At 43.3% G+C, this 20,737-nt stretch overlaps 1 protein-coding gene across 1 annotated transcript in view; it reads right to left on the bottom strand.

Moving 5' to 3' along the window:
• Window positions 1-18,448, bottom strand: part of SGPP1 (sphingosine-1-phosphate phosphatase 1) — a 46,633-nt gene extending 28,185 nt beyond the window's left edge. The window contains exon 1 of the mRNA XM_055289136.2: window positions 17,634-18,448. Within this exon, the coding sequence (XP_055145111.1) occupies window positions 17,634-18,317 (684 nt within the window). The 5' untranslated portion in view covers window positions 18,318-18,448. The remainder of the gene's footprint in view (window positions 1-17,633) is intronic.
• Between the last annotated feature and the right edge of the window lie 2,289 nt (window positions 18,449-20,737).

Below are 20,737 nucleotides of genomic sequence, written 5' to 3'. Positions count from 1 at the left end.
TCCTAAGGGATGAGATCATGTAAAGAAAATACAGCTTCCCTATAGGTAAGAGAGCTTTTAGAGAGTTATAAACTAGGCAGACACCCCAAAAGCTACTTCTTCAGTTGTAGGACCATGGGCTAGGGCTAGCCACATAATCTCTTTACATCTCAGTTTCCTCATCTATAAATGGGGATACTAAGACCTATAATAATCATACCCCTACAGTATAAAAACTATTTCATAGGAATATTTTTAAAATTTCATTAAGATTTTCTTTCTTTTTTTGAGACAGAGTTTCGCTCTTGTTGCCCAGGGTGGAGTGCAATGGCGTGATCTTGCCTCACTGCAACCTCTGCCTTCCGGGTTCAAGCGATTCTCCTGCCTCAGCCTCCCGAGTAGCTGGGATTACAGGCGTCCGCCACCACACCCAGCTAATTTTTTGTATTTTTAGTAGAGACAGGGTATCGCCATGTTGGCCAGGCTGGTCTTGAACTCCTGACCTCAGGTGATCCGCCCACCTCGGACTCCCAAAGTGCTGAGATTACAGGCGTGAGCCACTGCACCTGGCCATTAAGATTGTTTTCTAAGGATTTAGATTGGTGGGAAAATTCTTTACATAATGTATTACTCAGGGTTCTCCAGAGAAACAGAACCAATAGGATATGTGTATCTACATATACAAAGAAAAGTTTATTTTAAGGATTGGTCATGCAGTTGTAGAGGCTGGCAAGTCTAAAATCTGCAGGGCAGGCCAACAGGCTGAAGACCCCGGGAAGAGTTAATCTGTAGCTCAAGTCTGAAACCATTCTGTTGGCAGAATTCACTCTTCTTTGAGGGAGGTCAGTCTTTCTTCTCTTAAGGCCTTCATTTAATTGGATAAGACCTACTCACATTATGGAGGATAATCTGCTTTACTCAAAGTCCACTGATTTAAATGTTAAACTTGTCTAAAAACTACTTTCAGAAAAACATCTAGATGTTTTGATCATTTTTGATCAAAAAGCTGAGTACTTTGGCTGGCCATGGTGGTCAAGGCCTGTAATCCCAGCAAGGCCAAGGTGGGCGGATTACTTGAGGTCAGGAGTTCCAGACCAGCCTGGCCAACATGACGAAACCACATCTCTACTAAAAATATAAAACTTAGCTAGGCGTGGTGGTAGGCACCTGTAATCCCAGCTACTGGGGAGGCTGAGGCAGGAGAATCGCTTGAACCTGGGAGGCGGAGGTTGCAGCGAGCCAAGATCACACCATTGCACTCCAGCCTGGGCAACAGAGCAAGACTCCATCTCAAAAAAAAAAAAAAATCCGAGTACCTTTACTCAAATAAACTGATACATAAAATTAATAATCACATATAATATTAAATAAAAAGAATAAACTCCACATATAATATGGTCCCAACTATTTTCAGATTGTAAGGAAATAAAAAATTAACATTAGATTTTTCTTTTTTTTTAATTTATTTTCTAAGTCTTCTATAAATTTCAGTACTTATCTTGCTTGTTCTCTTAGCAGAGTAACAATGTTAACTACTTTTCTTTTCTAGAAACACCCTCTCTCTTACTTTCACTTCTGGCTTCCCTCTGTACTACATTCATTTTATGATACTGTCCAATCTACACCCCTCTCTTCTGAAAACTTCCCCCACTTGGACCCAGCAGTGTGGCCCTGGAGACATGCTCATCTCCTGTGATCCTGCTCCCTTGACCACAGCTACTTGGATCAGGAATGGACACTTGGCCCTAGGGAAGCAAAACCATTGGCTGTGCTGAGCCAATCAGATTCTTTTTTCTAAAAGTAACCGCAAATAAAGTCAGAAAGAGAGTCTCTACTGTGTGCTTGAACTTATAAAACTAAAACTATGAGTGAGGCAGACATCTGTGTATGAAAACAGACAAGAAAGCAGCAGAAGTAAGAGACCATGCAACCCTAAGAAACAAAGATTGAGAGTGGGCCTTTAGTTCTGATAGGGGTCCAGAGTCTGGCTCCAATCCCTCAGAAGGTCCACCAGCTCTTTCTTACCCTTGGCTTCCATGAGATGCCCCTTCTAGCCTTCAAATAAATTTCCTCTTTTTGCTTAAGGCAGTCCAATTAAGTTTTTTACTAGAACCCCCACCACACACATAGACTATCCCTAAGATATATTCTTACCTCTCAAACTGCTATTTTTCATATTCTGTTACAGGTTTTCTTCTGTTTTCTTTGAGACAAGGTCTCACACTGATGCCCAGGCTGGAGTGCTGTGGTACCTTCAAAGCTCACTGCAGCCTTGATCTCCTGGGCTTAAGGGATCCTCCCGTCTCAGCCTCTTTAGCAGCTAGGACTACAGGCATGAGTCGCAACACCTGGCTAACTTATTATTATTTTTTTTTGTAGCACCCGGGTCTCACTATGTTGCCCAGGCTGGTCTCGAACTCCTGGGCTCCAGCAATCCTCCCGCCTCGGCCTTCCAAAGTGCTAGGATTACAAGCGTGAGCCACCACATCCAGACTGTTTCAGGTTCTTTTTACTCTATCCATTCTTCGAATATTGATATCTTTAAAGATTCTTTTCCTAGACCCTCTGCTATTTGTTTTGAGAAAAGATCTCATTCCGTCCCCCAGGCTGAAGTACAGTAGCATGATCATGGCTCACTGTAGTTTCAACTTCCCAGGCTCGGGTGTTTCCCCCACCTCAGCCTTCCAAGTAGTTGGGACTACAGGCACACAGCACCCATGCCTAGCTAATTTTTGTGGTATTTTTCATAGAGAATGGGGTTTCGGCTGGGCGCGGTGGCTCATGCCTGTAATCCCAGAACTTTGGGAGGCTGAGGTGGGTGGATCACTTGAGGTCAGGAGTTCGAGACTAGCCTGGCCAATATGGTGAAACCCCATCTCTACTAAAAATACAAAAAATTAGTCAGGTGTGGTGGCAGGCGCCTGTAATTCTAGCCACTCAGGAGGCTGAGGCAGAACAATCGCTTGAACCCGGGAGGCGGAGGTTGCAGTGAGCCCAGATTGTACCATTGCACTCCAGCCTGGGCAACAAGAGCAAAACTCCGTCTCAAAAAAAAAAAAAGGCGTTTCACCATGTTGCCCAAGCTGGTCTCAAGCCCCTGGGCTCAAGCAATCCACCCTTCTCAGCCTCCCAAAGTTCTGGGATTACAGACATGCGCCACTGTGCCCAGCAGACCCTCTCTTCTTCTGTGTGTACCCTTTCAGGGCAATATTATCCACTCTCACCACCTCATTTTGCACCTATATGCTGAAGACAAGAAACTGGTCCTGATCTTCATGTATAGAACCATCTCCTGGACAGCTCCAGATGACTTACAGACACTTCAAACTCGAAATACCTAAAACTGAAGTCATCTCCATGCCGTTGCCACTTTCTCCAAATCTGACCCACTTTCATTATTTGCTGTTTCTACAAACCAAACTACTACTTCTCAGCTTGCCAAGCAGGAAACCTCAGAACAATACTTTTTTTCCTTCTTACTGATATATCCAATTAGTCACCATGTTTTGTCATTTCTACCTTTTAATATCTACCAAATTCACCCATTTCTCTCTACTGCCATTGACACTAAGTCAGGGACTGGCAAAGCTTTTATAAAGAGCCTGATAGCAACTATTTAGGCTCTGTGGCCTAAACAGTCTATGTCAGAGCTGGTGTCAGTCATAATCCCAAAAGACACAATCCTGAATGTTGAAATCCCAAAAGATCAAAATCTCTAAAGTCTAAAATCTCTAATATCTAAAATCCTGAAAATTACAAACCCAAAATATTAAAATCCTGGAATTTGAAAGCCAAATTCCAGGGAAGAAATTTAGCACATTTTTGGTTGTATATGGGGTAGCTGTATCATGTTAGGTGAAGTATTTTCTTGCTATTGTCTTTACATGGAAATTGTGTATAGTTTATATATATGGGTGTGAAGTTGACAAGGTTTGAATTTGTGGACTTAATTTTAGGTGTCAGCTTGACTGGATTAAGAAATATCTAGAAATCTGGTAAAGCATCATTTTGGGTGTGTCTGTGAGCATGTTTCCAGAGGAGATTAGTGTATGAGTCAGAGTGGACTAGATGGGAAAGATCTGCCCTCAGTGTTGGCATGCACCATCTAATCTGCAGGAGGCCCAGAGAGAACATATCCAGAAGGTGAACTGGATTCTTTGGGAGCTGGGACAGACTTGTCTTCTGCTGCCTTGGATGTCAGAACTCCAGGCTCACCAGCCTTGGGATTCCAGCACATACTTACGCCAGCAACCACCCAGATCTTGAGGCTTTCAGCCTTGGACTGGGAGTTACACCATCAGCTTCCCTGGTTCTCAAGGTAAAAATGTAGAAACTTAATAAATGAAGTGATGTACATCTGCATTTGTGAAAGATAAAATTTCTTGAGATCTTGACTTTTTGGGTGACTGCACATGTGGTAGCTGGCCCATGTGGTTTCTGATGGATCTCATCAAAAGGCTCAGATTGTCTATCACGGTATTTCAGATGACCATAGTTAATAAAGTGGAGTGCACACAATTACCAGCCATAGTGATAAATGTTTGTACTTCACTTTTTTAACTCTTTATTTTTTTTAATTTTCATTTTTTACTGACAGAGTCTCGTTCTATCTCCCAGGCTAAGACACAGTGGCATGATCATAGTTCGCTGCTGCCTCCAACTCCTGGGCTCAAGTGATCTTCCCACCTCAGCTTCCCAAGTGTCTGGGACTACAAGTACATACCACCACACGTGGCTAATTTTTAAATTTTGTGTAGAGAAAGGGCCTTGATTTGTTGCCCAGGCTGGTCTCGAACTCTTGGCCTCAAGTGATCCTCCTGCTTTGGCTTTCCAAAGTGCTGGGATTACAGGCATGTGCCACCATGCCCAGCCTTGACCTCCTTCTATTTTTTTTTTTTTTTTTGAGACAGGGTCTCACTGAGTTGCCCAAGCTGGAGTATAGTGATGTCGTTACAGCTCACTGCAGCCTCAGGTGATTTTCCCCACCTTAGCCTCCAGAGTAGCTGGGACCACAGGCACACACCGCCACGCCTGGCTAACTTTCTGTATTTTTTGTAGTGATGGAGTTTCACCATGTTGCCCAGGCTGGTATCCTGAGCTCAAGCGATCCTCCTGCCTCAGCCTCCCAAAGTGCTGGGATTACAGGCATGAGCCACTGCTCCTGGCAGACCTGCTTTTTTTTTTTCTTTTTTTTGAGATGGAGTGTCGCTCTTTTTGCTCAGGCTGGAGTGCAATGGTGTGATCTTGGCTCACTGCAACCACCGCCTCCCGAGTTCAAGTGATTCTCCGCCTCAGCCTCCCGAGTAGTTGGGATTACAGGCGCCCGCCACCATGCCCAGCTAATTTTTTGTATTTTTAGTAGAGACAGGGTTTCACCATGTTGGCCAGGCTGGTCTCGAACTCCTGACCTCAGGTGATCAGCCCATCTCGGCTTCCCAAAGTGCTGGGATTACAGGCGTAAGCCACTGCGCCCAGCCAATGACCTTCATCTTTATGAATACAGTTCATCTGCTCATAACTGTTGTACCTGTGCAACTGTCATTAGTATACCTGAGTATGCTTATAAAAATATGTATGTTATTGTCTATTTTATTGTTTAAAGTGACTTATGAAGCATTCTGTTGTGTGTTTATATGTTGCTCGAATAAATCTCCCTTTTTTTTTGAGCCGGAGTTTCACTCTTGTGAAACTCAGACCCATGAGAAAAGGGAAACAAATGAGCCCTGTGATTGCATTATCCTGCTGCTAGAGGCAGTTTCCAGGCTGTAGCACAGGAGGAAGAATCAAAACTGAGTCCAGCAGTTTCTCTGAGTTAAGGGGAGAAAGACTTGTATCCTCAGAGGCCAAAGAGGCTGTAATTTGCAGGACAGAGTATTGGAGTGACAAATCTCAGAGACTGAGCCCTGGAGATATGTAGAGGGAACTCTACATATCTAAGTTGCTGGCTGAGTACTAATTTGTGCATGCATGGGGAGAAATCCACCACACTGTAGAAAAAACTACTGGAGAGGAGCAGGCCAAACAATTCCCAAAGCTCATATAAGCTTGCAATTGCTTTCCCATCAAACAGTGAAGAGGGAATTGGGTAGAATGGTTAGAAGGTTATCATGTAAGTAGTGAGGCTAAATTAGCCTTAGCCTACGATTATTCTGGACCATCCTAACAAACCTAGAAGGATTTAAACTGACAAGTAATTTAACTGCATACCAGAACAAAGTCCAAGACTATGTAAAGAAATACAACAAAATCCAAAACTCTATAAAAATTATCAAGCAAGGAATTAGGAAAATATGATCTATAATCAGGAGAAATAATAGAAACACACAAAGATGACAAAGATGATGGAATTAGAAGATAAATACCTTAAGATTGCTATAAAACATCTTATAAATTCGCTGGGCAAGGTACTGTAATCCCAGCACTTTGGGAAACGGGGGTGAGAGGATAGCACAAGCCCAGGAGTTCAAGACCAGCCTGGCCAACATGGTGAAACCCCATCTCTACTAAAAATACAAAAATTACCTGGGTGTGGTGGCAAGCGCCTGTAATCCCAGGTACTTGGGAGGCTGAGGCAGGAGAATCGCTTGAATCCGGGGGATGGAGGTTGCAGTGAGCCAATATCGCACCTCTGCACTCTAGCCTGGGCAACAGAGCAAGACTCCATCTCAAAAAAACAAACAAAAAAATTAAAAATATAAAATTTAAAAATTAAAAAAATTAGCCAGGCATAGTGGCACACACCTGCAGTCCTAGCTACTCTGGATGCTGAGGCAAGAGGTTCCCTTAAACCCAAGAGTTCAAGGCTCTTGGGTTTAAGATCTCACAATTGCACCCCAGCCTGGGCGACAGTGAGTCTCTGTACCAATAATTTTTTTTTTTTTTTTTTTTTGAGATAGAGTCTCACGCTGTCACCCAGGCTGGAGTGCAGTGGCACAATCTCAGCTCACAGCAACCTCTGCCTCCCAGGTTCAAGCAATTCTCCTGCCTCAGCCTCCCAAGTAGCTGGGATTACAGGCGCCCACCACCATGTCAGATAATTTTTGTATTTTTAGTAGAGACAGGGTTTCTGCATGTTGGCCAGGCTGGTCTCAAACTCCTGACCTCAGGTGATCCGCCTGCCTTGGCCTCCCAAAATGCTGGGATTACAGGCGTGAACCACTGTGCCCAGGACCCAATTGTAATTTTTAAAAATCTTCTGAACTTAAGAATATAGAAATATAATGAGCTGAGAAATTGAAGATTTTTTAAAAGACCCAAATGCAATTTCTAGATACAAACTACACAGAATCTGAAATTATACCCTATCCTACTTGATAAAATTACCAGAAAATTAGAGATTGCAAAAGAACAGGTAAGTGAACCTAAAGCCATAGCAACAAAAAAAGTGTAAAAAAGGAAGCAGGGAAAGCAAAAATGCTTAAAAAATAAATAAATAAGAATACAGCTTCAGGGACCTGTGAATGAACAGTTTAAAATACATGAAATTGGACCTTCTCTTTTTTTTTTTTTTTTGACACGGAGTCTCACTCTGTCGCCCAGGCTGGAGTGCTGTGGCACAATATCCATTATTGGCTCACTGCAAGCTCCGCCTCCCAGGTTCATGCCATTCTCCTGCCTCAGCCTCCCGAGTAGCTGGGACTACAGGCACCGCCATCATGCCTGGCTAATTTTTTTGTATTTTTAGTAGAGCCGGGGTTTCACCGTGTTAGCCAGAATGGTCTCGATCTCTTGACCTCGTGATCTGCCAGCCTCGGCCTCCCAAAGTGCTGGGATTACAGGCATGAGCCACCACACCTGTACTGAAATTGGAATTTCCAAAGAAGAGAATGGAAGTGTGTAAGGGAGAAGAAAAAAATTCTAAAAATAATGCTGAAGATCTTCCAAATATAATGAAAACTACAAACCCATGGATTCAAGCTCAATGACCTCAAAGCAGAAGAAAAATAAAGAAAAAAGCATGTTAAGGCACATCATTTTTAAATTGCTCAAAACTGGGAAAAAGAGGAAATTTTAAAACCAGCCAGGATAAAAAATACATATTAAGTACTGGGGATCACAAATAAGAATTTCAGCAGATATTTTGTCAAAAACTATGCAAGCCAGAAGGCAATGGTACAACATAGTACTAAAAGTGCCAAAAGTGGCCGGGCCCAGTGGTTTACAACTGTAATCCCAACACCTTGGGAGGCTGAGGAGGGCAGATTACTTGAGGTTAGGAGTTTCAGACCTGCCTGGCCAACATGGTGAAACCCTATCTCTACTAAAATTACAAAAAAATTAGTCAGGCATGTTGGTGCTCGCCTGTAGTCCCAGCTACTTGGGAGGCTGAGGCAGGAGAACTGCTTGAACCCAGAAGGTGGAGGTTGCAGTGAGCCAAGATCCGGCCACTGTATGCCATCCTGGGGAACAGCACAAGACTCCATCTCAAAAAGAAAAAAAAAAAGAAGTGCCAAGACAAAAAACAAAACTATCAACCTAGAATTCTGAATTCTGTATCTTTATTTTTGGAATTCTGTATGTCATGAAAATATTTTTCCAAAATTAATTCAATATATTTTTCAAATAAAAGAGCTAAGGAAATGTTATCACCAGCAGATCTATAGTAGAAAAAATGTGAAAAGAGGTTCTTTAGGTAGGAGAAAAATTATACCAGTCCCAAAACCATATTAGGACATTCTATATCATACATTGCAACTTTATACAAAAATAATAACGATGAATTGTGAGCCTTAGGACATATGTAGATACAAATGCATGACAAAGGGGGGGCGGGGATAAGTGGAAATATACTGTTGCAAGGTTCTGATGCTATACTTGAACTAGTGTAATACTATTTTAAGGTGAAGCAACCACTAAAAAAAGATAGTTTTTAAAAATCAACATGTACCCTATAAATATATGCCTACTAGGTACCCATAGAAAAAAATATTAAAAATCTGTAAAGATCAGTAAGTAAAATACCAATAATCTAAGCGAAAAAAATAAAAGAAATGCTTTGAATAGACAGCTCACAGAAAAGGAAACATAAGTGGTCAATAAACCTATGGAAAGTTCTTCAACTTTACTGGTAAGACTAATTCAAATTAAATACAATGTTAAAATTACTTTGTCATCTGTAAAATTAGGATAGTAAAAATTCATATATATATATGTGTGTATAAGTATATACACACATATATATATATACATATTTTTTTTTTTTTTGAGATGAAGTTTCGCTCCTGTCATCCAAGCTGGAGTGCAGTGGCATGATCTTGGCTCACTGCAACCTACACCTCCCAGGTTCAAGCGATTCTCCTGCCTCAGCTCCCGAGTAGCTGGGATTACAGGTGCTTGCCACCACACCCGGCTAATTTTTGTATTTTTAGTAGAGACAGGGCTTCTCCATGTCTGACCTCAGGTGATCCGCCCACCTCAGCCTCCCAAAGTGCTATGATTACAGGCGTGAGCCACCATGCCTGGCCACATAAAAATTATTTTTAAAAATATTTAAGAAAAATTATTTTGAGGAAGATCAATAAATTTGATAACATACTGCAACAGTGAGAGCATAGGAAACCAGATACTCTCATACATTTCCAGGAGGAATGTAAATTAGTACAATCTTTATGACAGGCAATTTTACATTATCTGTTAAAATTTAATGCCTACATTCTTTGACATAGTAATGTCTTCCAATAAACAGTCACTGTGTCATTATACTAGCAAACGATTGGAAAACTAAAGGTATTGGAATATTTCTTGAGGGGAGCTCTGGGAAAATAAATAAGTGTATAGAAATAGTCAACTTATTAAATTATGTCATATTAATATATTGGAACAACATGCAAATGTGAAAAAAAAAGATAGCATTTTCTCTCTCCTTCTGTTTGCCTCTCTCCCTCTCTCTATATATATAGAATTAATTTATGTAAGGCATTTTTAAAAATCATAGACACATAATTAGTATTCATTAACTGTTGGACTTAAAAAAAAAAAAAAAGAAGGCCAGGCACCATGGCTCACACCTGTAATCCCAGAACTTTGGGAGGCAGAGGCGGGTGGATCACCAAAGGTCAGGAATTCAAGACCAGCCTGTCCAATACGGTGAAACCCCATCTCTACTGAAAATACAAAAAAAAAAAAAAAAAATTAGCTGGGCATGGTGGTAGGTGCCGGTAATCCCAGCTATTCGGGAGGCTGAGGCAGGAGGATCATTTGAGCCCAGGAGATTGAGACCAACCTGGGCAACATGGTGAAACCTATGTAAAAAAAAATGGTAAGAAAAAAAGAAGAAATAGAAAGGAAGGAAGGAAGGATGGGAAGGAAAGAGAAAAAGGAAAAGAAGATGGATGGATGGAAGCAAGGAAGAAAGAGAGGGAGAGAGAGGAAGGAAGGTATTTGCAATATATTACTAAGTGATAAAAGCAAGATCCAGAACAGTACAGTATGTTACCTTGTGTATGAATAATAAACTATAATAAGGCCGGGTGTGGTGGCTCATGCCTGTAATCCCAGCACTTTGGGAGGCCGAGGCAGGTGGATCATCTGAGGTCAAGAGTTCAAGACCAGCCTGGCCAACATGCTGAAATCCCATTTCTACTAAAAATTAAAAAAATTAGCCGGGCGTGATGGTGGGCACCTGTAATCCCAGCTAGTTGGGAGGCTGAGGCAGGAGAATCACTTGAACCTGGGAGCCAGAGGTTGCGGTGAGCCAAGGTCGCGCCATTGCACTGCACTCCAGCCTGGGCAACAAGAACAAAACTCTGTCTCAAAACAAACAAACAACTATATAAATGTATGTCTGCAAAAGTAGAGACTACTTCTGGGAAGCTAAACAAGAAATGTCTAACACTGAATCCTTTAGAAAAAAAGACCCTAGAAGCTGTGGAACAGAGAAAGAAATGTACTCTTCTCTTCATGTTTCTTTTTTTGAGACGGAGTCTCGTTCTGTCAGCAGGGTTCAAGCAACCTCTGCCTCCCGGGTTCAAACAATTCTGTCTCAGCCTCCCGAGTATTTGGGACTACAGGCACCTGCCACCACACCCGGCTAATTTTTGTATTTTTAATAGAGATGGGGTTTCACCATATTGGTCAGGCTGGTCTTGAACTCCTGACCTCAGGTGATCCATTCGCCTTGGCCTTCAAAAGTGCTGGGATTACAGGCATGAGCCATGGCACCCAGCCTAATTTCTGTATTTTTAGTAGAGACAGGCATGGTGGTGGGTGAGCCAAGATTGTGCCACTGCACTCCAGGCTGGGCAACAGAGCAAGACTCCATCTCAAAAAAAATACAAAAATTAGCCGGGTGTGGTGGCACACACCTGTCATCCCAGCTACCCAGGAAGCTGAGGTAGAGGAATCACTTGAACGTGGGAGGCAGAGGTTGTAGTGAGCCACAATCATGCCACTGCACTCCAGCCTGGTGACAAGAACTAGACTCTATATCCAAAAAAAAAAAAAGGAATTAGTAATAAGCACTTATAAACTCAGGAAAACGTGAATTTCAAACACAAGTATCATGCTCCGTAAAAAAGAGGCAAACCAATTCAATTTTTTAATAAACTGTGTTTCTTTCCAGAATTACCATAGTGATCGATTTTTCTTGGATCTTGCAGCCTCCTCAGTCTTTATTGTGACCTCCTTTTGTAACTCTTACTTTTTGCCTTTCTTCCATTTATCTTTTCATGACCTCACAGATATCTTCTTCTATTATTTACAGTAAACCACATTTTGACAGAATATTCTTATGTGTCTTTCTTTTCCAAAGCTCTTACTATGTTTATCAAATTTTTTATTTATATTAGGTGACAAATCAGCATTTGATTTCAGTCAACATCTTAATACATGTTTAATATGTATTAATATTTGTGGATGTTGCGTATGTATGTACATACGCAAACACAAATTATCTTCTCAAGGTATATAAAAGCTATTCTTGTATTTTAAGAATACAATCATATATTTCAAAAATAATATTACTGCAAGCATACCTTAAAAATCACACACAAAGTGTGATTTAAAATGAATTTTCTATATAAGCTGCTGAGTCAGTCTGAGCCCCTGCCACTTACTGGCTAGGTTACTTTGCTTAAGTTATATAATATAACCTCCTTGAACCTCAGTTTCCTCATCTGTAAACCCATGCTAATAATAGGAACATTGGGATATTATAGAAGAGTAAATGAGATAAAAGACATTTCAAACAATGTCTGATTCATAGTAAGTGCTTAAAAATATTCAAGAGATATTAACAGCTGGGCACGGTGGCTCATGCCTGTAATCCCAACACTTTAGGAGTCTGAGGTGGGCAGATCACAAGGTCAGGAGTTTGAGGCTAGCCTGACCAACATGGTAAAACCCTGTCTCTACTGAAAAAAAAAAAAAAATACGAAAAAATTAGCCGGGCGTGGTGGTGCGTGCCTGTAATCCCAGCTACTCAGGAGGCTGAAGCAGGAGAATTGCTTGAACCCAGGAGGCAGAGGTTGCAGTGAGCCAATATCGTACCACTGCACTCCAGCCTGGGCAACAGAGTAAGACTCCATCTCAAAAAAATAAAAATAAAAATAAAAAAATATTAACAATGTTATAACATTATTAATATATTATAAAATATAATAATTTATTATAATAAAAAGTAGTAAAAGCACATAAAATGAAAGACTAGTTGGCAATGAGTTGTCTATAAAGTAAGTGCTACAGCTAATTTTTAGCAGGGCAAGGTGGCTGATGCCTGTAATACCAGCACTTTGGGAGGCCGAGGTGGGAGGATCACTTGAGCCCAGGAGTTCGAGACCAGCCTAAGCAACATGGCAAAACCCCGTCTCTATAACAAACAAACAAACAAAATTAGCTGATGGTAGTGTGTGCCTGTGGTCCCAGCTACTTGGGAGGCTGAGGTGGGAGGATCGCTTAAGCCTGGGAGGTCGAAGCTGCACTGAGCCGGAATCGTGCCACTGCACTCCAGTCTGAGCGACAGAGTCAGACCCTGTCTCAAGAAAAAAAAAAAGACTGATTTTTAAAAAATGAAATTAATCTAAAACCTTATAATTAAATAAAGTATACAGTTAAAACTGATTACATTCCATATTATTTAAAAATTAAATTAATTCGGGCCGGGTGTGGTGGCTCACACCTGTAATCCCAGCACTTTGGGAGGGGGCGGATCACAAGGCCAGGAGATTGAGACCATCCTGGCTAACATGGTGAAACCCTGTCTCTACTAAAAATACAAAAAATTAGCCAGGCGCGGTGGTGGGCGCCTGTAGTCCCAGCTACTCAGGAGGCTGAGGCAGAAGAATGGCATGAACCCGGGAGGCGGAGCTTGCAGTGAGCCGAGATCGCGCCACTGCACTCTGGCCTGGGCGAAAGAGCAAGACTCTGTCTCAAAAAAAAAAAAATTAAGTTAATTCAAGTCAAACAGCTTTAAAAATTACGAAATTTTATTTTTGAAAAGAACATGCAAACATAAATGGAAAAGGAATGTCATATTGTTTATCTTATTCTTCAAAGGACTACTTATTGTCTTTATATCAGATGCTCCTTATTTCTTAATTTTTTTTCCAATTCAGGCTACAAAAAATTCCAATGAATAATATGAAAGCAATAATCATTATCCTAGGCAATGGATCTCAAGTTATTTAATCCTTGGGAAAAGGTCATAACATTTTCTATCCTCCATCACCATAAAATATATATACAAAACTCTTTAAGTAACTACTTGGAGCTATACTATTCCAATCTCTCCTTTGTCTTATAACGTACCTTAAAAAAATTCAGGCAGGGTGCAGTGACTCACGTCTGTAATCCCAGCACTTTGGGAGGCTGAGGGGAGTGGATCACGAGGTCAAGAGATCGAGACCATCCTGGCCAACATGGTGAAACCCCGTCTCTACTAAAAATACAAACGTTAGCCGGCGGTGGTGGTGTGCGCCTGTAGTCCTAGCTACTGAGGAGACTGAGGCAGGAGAATCACTTGAACCGGGGAGGCAGAGTTTGCAGTGAGACAAGATCACAGCACCTCACTCCAGCCTGGGTGACAAAGAGAGATTTCGTCTCAAAAAAAAAAAAAAAAAAAAATTCAAAGACTGTAATTTCAAAGAAGCTGCGACAGCAATCTTGAAGAAATACAAGTAACTCCTCACTTATCTAATGGGTCAGAATCTCTGGGAAACTTACCCTGGGAAATGTAGAAATCTGCATTTTTAAACAACCCCCGAGTTTGTACACTGTCTTTTTTTTTTGAGATAGGGTCTTGCCCTGTCATCCAGGCTGGAGTGCAGTGGTGCAATCACAGCTCATTGCAGCCCCAACCTCCCAGGCTCAAGTGATGCTCCCACCTCAGCCTCCCTAGTAGCTAGAACTACAGGCATGTGCCACCATGCCCAGCTGATTTTTTATTTTTTTTTTCGCAGAGACAGGGTCTTGCTATATTGCCCAGGCTGGTCTCCAACTCCTGGGCTCAAGGGATCCTTCCGCCTCAGCCTCCCAAAGTGCTAGGATTACAGGGGTGAACCACTATACCCGGCCATATACTGTCATTTTAAGTGTAAGTGAGGAATGATAAAACAGAAAGGTTTAATTTAAAATGCTCTGGGTGGTGAATCTTAAGCAAATTTCAGTGAGGGCAGAAACATTAAGTAGTAGGTAGTAGTGAAGTAGTAACGCCAAGACAAAGGAATGGTATAGAACTCAGTTTCAAGGATGTTTCAGCACTCTAGGCATATATAAGTAACCATACCTGTCCCAAATAAGCAGCTGAGGCACAGCAGATGGGCAAGACTGCCAACCAAAACTTATTAGAAAAACACTAGGCTTTCATTATTTAATTCTTCCCCCAGTTTCTAGGGGAAAGGCTTTCTATATAAGCCTCCAATGCAGTACAATACTAATTCACAGAGTAGAGGACCCAAACAACTGAAGCAAAGGAAGGTACTTTTGTTTTCAATAGATAACAAGGATCTTTAAAAAAAAAAAAAAAAAAAAGGAAAAGGAGGCCGGGCGCGGTGGCTCACGCCTGTAATGCCAGCACTCTGGGAGGCCGAGGCAGGGGGATCACAAGGTCAGGAGATTGAGACCATCCTGGCTAACACAGTGAAACCCCGTCTCTACTAAAAAATACAAAAAAATTAGCCGGGCGTAGTGGAGGGCGCCCGTAGTCCCAGCTACTAGGGAGGCTGAGACAGGAGAATGGCGGGAACCCGGGAGGCGGAGCTTGCAGTGAGCCCAGATTGCACCACTGCACTCCAGCCTGGGCAACAAAGCGAGACTCTGTCTTAAAAAAAAAAAAAAAAGGAAAAGGAAAAGGAAAAGCTGGCACTTGGGAGGCCAAGGAGGGAGGATAACTTGAGCCCAGGAGTTCGAGACCTGCCTAGGCAAGATAGTGAGACTCCGACTCTTAGGGAAAAAAAAAAAAAGGAAAAAGGTTAAAAAGCCATCTCGTTTTTTGTACTGGATTATTACAGTCAAACATTTATAAACACAGAACTTTCATATAAAGGAGGCTTAGGCCAGACGGCTCACGCCTATAATCCCAGCACTTTGGGAGGCCGAGATGGGTGGATCACCTGAGGTCAGGAGTTCAAGACCAGCCTGGCCAAGGCGGTGAAACCATGTCTCTACTAAAAATCCTTTAAAAATTAGCTGGTGTGGTGGTGGGTGCCTGTAATCCCAGCTACTCGGGAGGCTGAGGCAGAGAATTGCTTGAACCTGGGAGGCGGAGGTTGCAGTGAGCCGAGACTGTGCCACTGCACTCCAGCCCGGGCAACAGAGCGAGACTCCGTCAGGAGGCTTTCTTTCAGAACAGCTAGCCAAAAAATTATGCAAATTTAGAGTGAAAAAACGTAAAATAAGAAATTTAAAGCATTACAAGATTAATTTTAATGTAACTGGTCAGTTTGCACATCTGTAAAATGACAGTTTGAAACTAGGTGATTTCTAACATCCAGTCTACTTCAAAGTCTAAAATTCTATGATACGCAAATTTCTTAAACTTTGAATTAAATATACTAGGTTGTTTAAAAACTAAATCTAAGCTTATTCTGATAATTCAAATAACCCTGAAATGTTAGAATATCAATATCCCATAAACAATTCAGCAGTACTGTTTTCAGACTTCCAGTTAGTATGTGTCCAGAACAAATAAAGAGCAAAAATAGCTATTTTCTCTTACTTTGACTGCTAATACTAATAGCATACAAAATAGCTACTCACTGAGAAGGCATCATAAAAGGCTCTATTGTTACAGAATCCTAAAAGTCTCATGAAAATAAGAGAAACATCATCAGCTAACATCACCAGGCCAAACACAGCTCACTGAAAATCTTAAATTCGGAAATATTTAGATTAAATGAAAACTTCGAGATATTTATCTATTACGCAAAACAGGTAGCACTGCTTCACAATCTGAACATCACCGTATAGCTCCTTTGGTTAAACAGAAAAAAATTTCCCATGGTATTCTTTCCTCCTAATTCTGCCATTCTTACTATGCACAATGCATATTTTCCATGTACTGTAAGAGAGATGCACTACACAGAAGTATCCATGGGGACAAAATTTTATCTACACTGAAATTTAATGTGGGATAAGTAAGCTTATCATAATGGAGTTTTACACAGAGTGTGTATTTCTCAATGTAAAATGATTTTGTGAAGTAAAGGGGGAAAAAATAGGGGAAGTTTGTTTCCTTAAAGTCTCCATAATTATGCACTTTATTCTTAAAATAAGGGACTGGTCTGCAGGATTAACAAATCTTACAATTCAAAGACAGATAAACATTGGAAGGCCAAAAGAAGTAAGCAAAATAAAAACGATTACCATTAAAAACTCTTCCCTTGGCAGTTTTCAGAGAGAGTTTAAAAAAAAAAAAAAAACTTTTCCTGATTGTCAGGCTGACCCTGCTGTCATATTTGCCATTTTTATAAACCCACTAGTCTGATCAAAAAGTTAAGAATAACTTTTAAACCATGCATTTTTAGAGTTAATGAGGCAATAACACTATAGTATTACAGCTGTAGCTCAACAACTGTTAGATACTACAGATCAGTGATCCAGAAGATGATTAAACTTTATCAGCAAAGTAGCAACCACACCCCTTAAAAACAGAACTCACACTGTACTCCATTAACTTCCATAAAGGGAATTTCGATGAAAATCGATTACTTCATTGCTTGGAACTAGCATGTTTGTTTTGGAATTACACTAAGGTTTTGTAAACACTGTCTCACGGTAAAGCTAATGACTTTACCTCTTTCTGAAACAGTTTTAGGGAAGGCACCATATATTACGGTGAAACTGGGTCTTAGTTTATTTTACACAGCGAGTATTTTAAAAATTCACTTCCACTGTGCACTGCAAGAATTAAAGCCCTTTAAAAAACTCAACCAAAGCCCAATGACAATGTATTACTCTAGGAAAAGTGTGTCCTTTGGGTCCTAAGAAAGGCATTAAATTGGAATTTAATATTAAAATAGAATTCAATGGCTAAGTACCTAGTTTCCCCCAATTACTTAATTTTTCAAAACCCAGAAAGGGCCTGTTTGCCAGTATTGTGAAAACCTGTGGAAAGAGAGGCTTTGGAAGGGAACGGTCGAATTAAAATAAATGCAGAGAGCAAAGAGAACTCCGAGTTCTCTGAACTCCCCCAGGCTGAACAGGACGAGAGGGAACCTTACCTGCCAGCGGCCATAGGTGAGGAGGACCATAGAAATGGGGATGGCGGTGCCGGACATGGCATGGGTGGAGGGCATGCTGTACTCGGAGTTGTAGAAGACCTCCAACTTGACCACGGGCGGCGAGGCGGGCCGCGGCCAGCGGATGATGTCCTTGGTGCACTGGCCCAGGTACATGACCAGCACCCAGATGACCACGAGCCTCCGGCCCACCAGAGGGTCCAGGTTCCAGATCCAGAAGGGGAAGAACAGGATGTAGAAGAGTTCGTTGCCCAGCTCCGTGCCGAAGCAGAACAGGCAGTAGAGCGGCCAGTTGCTCACGCGGGCCAGCTGGCCCTCCTCGCCCGTCAGCGAGTTGCGGCGCAGGGCGCCCGCGCGCCGCGGCGAGGCCGGGCCCAGCTCGGCCGCCAGCCCGTTCAGCACGCCGTTGGGGGCGCCGCCGCCGTCCGGCTTGGCCGGGCACTGATTGCGGTCGCTCCCGGGCGGCTGGGGGCCTCCGGGCGCCCCTGGCTGCCGCCCTCGCAGTCGAGGGTCTCCGGCGAGAGGCGCCTCCGCCTTCTCATCCTCCCTCGGGTCTGCTGAGCGGCGCGGCGGCGCTTCCACCCCGCACAGCCGCTGGAAACGGGCCACTTTCTGCGGGTCCTGCAGACGGCCAACCAGCTGGGCCAGGCGCCGCCTCAGCGACATGATAACGGAACCCCCGGGAAGGCGGGCCGGCCCCCGGCGCAGCCCCGAACTGTCCCCGCGCTCCTGGCCAGCGGCAGCCGAACCCGCACAGCGCTCTACCCTCCGGAGTCTGCCGGGTGACGGCGCCACAGGCCGCGCGCCCCCGCCTCGCGCGCGCCCCGCCGCCGCCTGCGGCCACCGCGCGCGCGCCGCGCCCCGCCCCGCCCCGCCCCGCCCCCACCCGGGCTCCCTGAGGGGCCGGGCCGCGCGGGTCCGCCCCGAGCGCATCCGGCGGCGGCTTGGCGCTGAGGATCGGCGGGCGGCCGCTTTGAGGTCCGGGGTAATACCCACCAGCAGGCGTCGCGGCGTTCGTCTGGTGGGACGCGGCGTGTCCCCCTGCTCCGCCTTCAGCCCTTCTTCCCCGCGGGCTAGTGTCGCCGGATTCCCTCAGCCAGAAGTTGACTTGAAGAGGCCACGATCCTGGTGCCAGTTTGCGCAATGCCTGTGACCAAGCAGCCGGACATCCTGCTGGCACAGAACCAAATGGTGAATGATCAATGAAGGCGAAGCAACCACCATGAGTTCGGAATCATTCGACTCAAGTAATTAACAAGTAATTACAGAGCTGTCCCAGGCGACTGATGTTCGGAAAACCATGTGCCAATTGACCAATGGTGACAAGACTACATGTAGATCCCAAGACAGGGCCAGGTGATATTAACAGGTGTGGTCTGCAAAAGAAAACCCAGCCACCTACAAATTCAAAATACTGTGTCATTTATCAAATATTTTGGTATATGTTAAGGGAGCACAGGTGTTCTTAAGTGTAAAATTTCCTTTCATAGATTCTAATACCTAGAGGGCTTGCACAGAATAAATGTAGAGAATGAATGCAGTATATAGATTTTTGAGTTTGATAACGTTAATTTAGACGCTTAACTTCCCTGTCTCACAAGTTACCAACTTGACTTCTAGCTAGAGCAGTTTATAAGGTCTCTGAACTCCTCAGGTCAGGTGAATGTCTTTTATATATACCTAGAGAGAGAGATGAGACAGGGTCTCGCTGTATTGCCCAGGCTGGTCTCCAACTCCTGGGCTGAAGTGATTCTCCTGCCTTGGCCTCTCAAAGTGCTGTGTTTACAGGCGTGAGCCACCACACCCGGCCATGATCAGGTGGATGTCTGTAATTAAAGAATGTGAACTACTTCCAAGAAACAGGCTTGAAATTGTCCCATGCCCTTAAAACAATAGAAATATTTTCCTTCAGGCGTGGTAGTTCATGCCTATAATCTCAGCACTTTGGGAGGTCGAGGAGGGAGGATGGCTTGAGTCCAGGAGTTTGACCACAGCCTGGGCAACATAGGGAGATCCCACCTCTACAAAAAATGAACAAAATTAGCTGGGCAGGGCTGGGCGCAGTGGCTCACGCCTGTAATCCCAACACTTTGGGAGGCCGAGGTGGGCGGATCACCTGAGGTCGGGAGTTCAAGACTGGCCTGACCCACATGGAGAAACCCCGTTTCTACTAAAAATACAAAATTAGCCGGGTGGGGTGGCGCATGCCTGTAATCCCAGCTACTCGGGAGGCTGAAGCAGGAGAATTGCTTGAACCAGGGAGGCAGAAGTTGCGGTGAGCCGAGATCGTGCCATTACACTCCAGCCTGGGCAACAAGAGTGAAACTCTGTCTCAAAAAAAAAAAAAAAAAGAAAATTAACCAGGCATGGTGGCCCACACCTATAGTCCCAGATAACTGAAGGACTGAGGCGGGAGAATTGTTTGAGCCCGGGAGGTCAAGGCTGCGGTGAGCCCTGATTGTGCCATTGCGTTCCAGCCTGGGTAACAGAGTGAGACCCTATCTCAAAAAAAAAAAACAAAAAAAAAAAACACACAAAGAAATATTTTCATTTCCCAGGGACAGGTACTCTCCTCCTCCCACTCCACTTGCTAGGCTATGGCCACAGAAAGAGGAATAAATCATCACCCATGCTCTCAAGTTGTTCACAGTTTAGGGGAGATAAAGACAGGACTACTTCTAGAGTATAGAGCAGATGGCAAGTGTAAAACAGACATAAACAGCATGCCTCAGAAAGGAAGACAAGTTTGACTAGGAACAGGAAGAAACGTGTTAGGAGGTGATCCTGTAGAGCTGGATTGTTTTACAGAGCAAAATATGAATAGGTGAAGAAGCCCATTTTAGGAAGAGAAAGTGAAGGAAGACAGGGATATGCAAAAATGTATTTGGTAAACAATAGTCCATAGAGACCAGGTGCAGTGGCTCACTCCTTTGATCCCAGCACTTTGGGAACCTGAGGTGGGAGGATCACTTGAGGTCAGTAGTGTGACACCAGCCTAGGCAACATGGCAAGACCCTGTCTCTACAAAAATATTTTCTAAAAAATTAGTTGGGGGCCTGGTGCAGTGACTCATGCCTGTCATCCCA

Source organism: Symphalangus syndactylus, chromosome 8 (assembly GCF_028878055.3).
Source record: "Symphalangus syndactylus isolate Jambi chromosome 8, NHGRI_mSymSyn1-v2.1_pri, whole genome shotgun sequence".
Lineage (NCBI taxonomy): Eukaryota > Metazoa > Chordata > Mammalia > Primates > Hylobatidae > Symphalangus > Symphalangus syndactylus.
The sequence above is the reverse complement of the archived record's forward strand: the minus strand, read 5'-3'. Positions and strand labels throughout refer to the sequence as shown.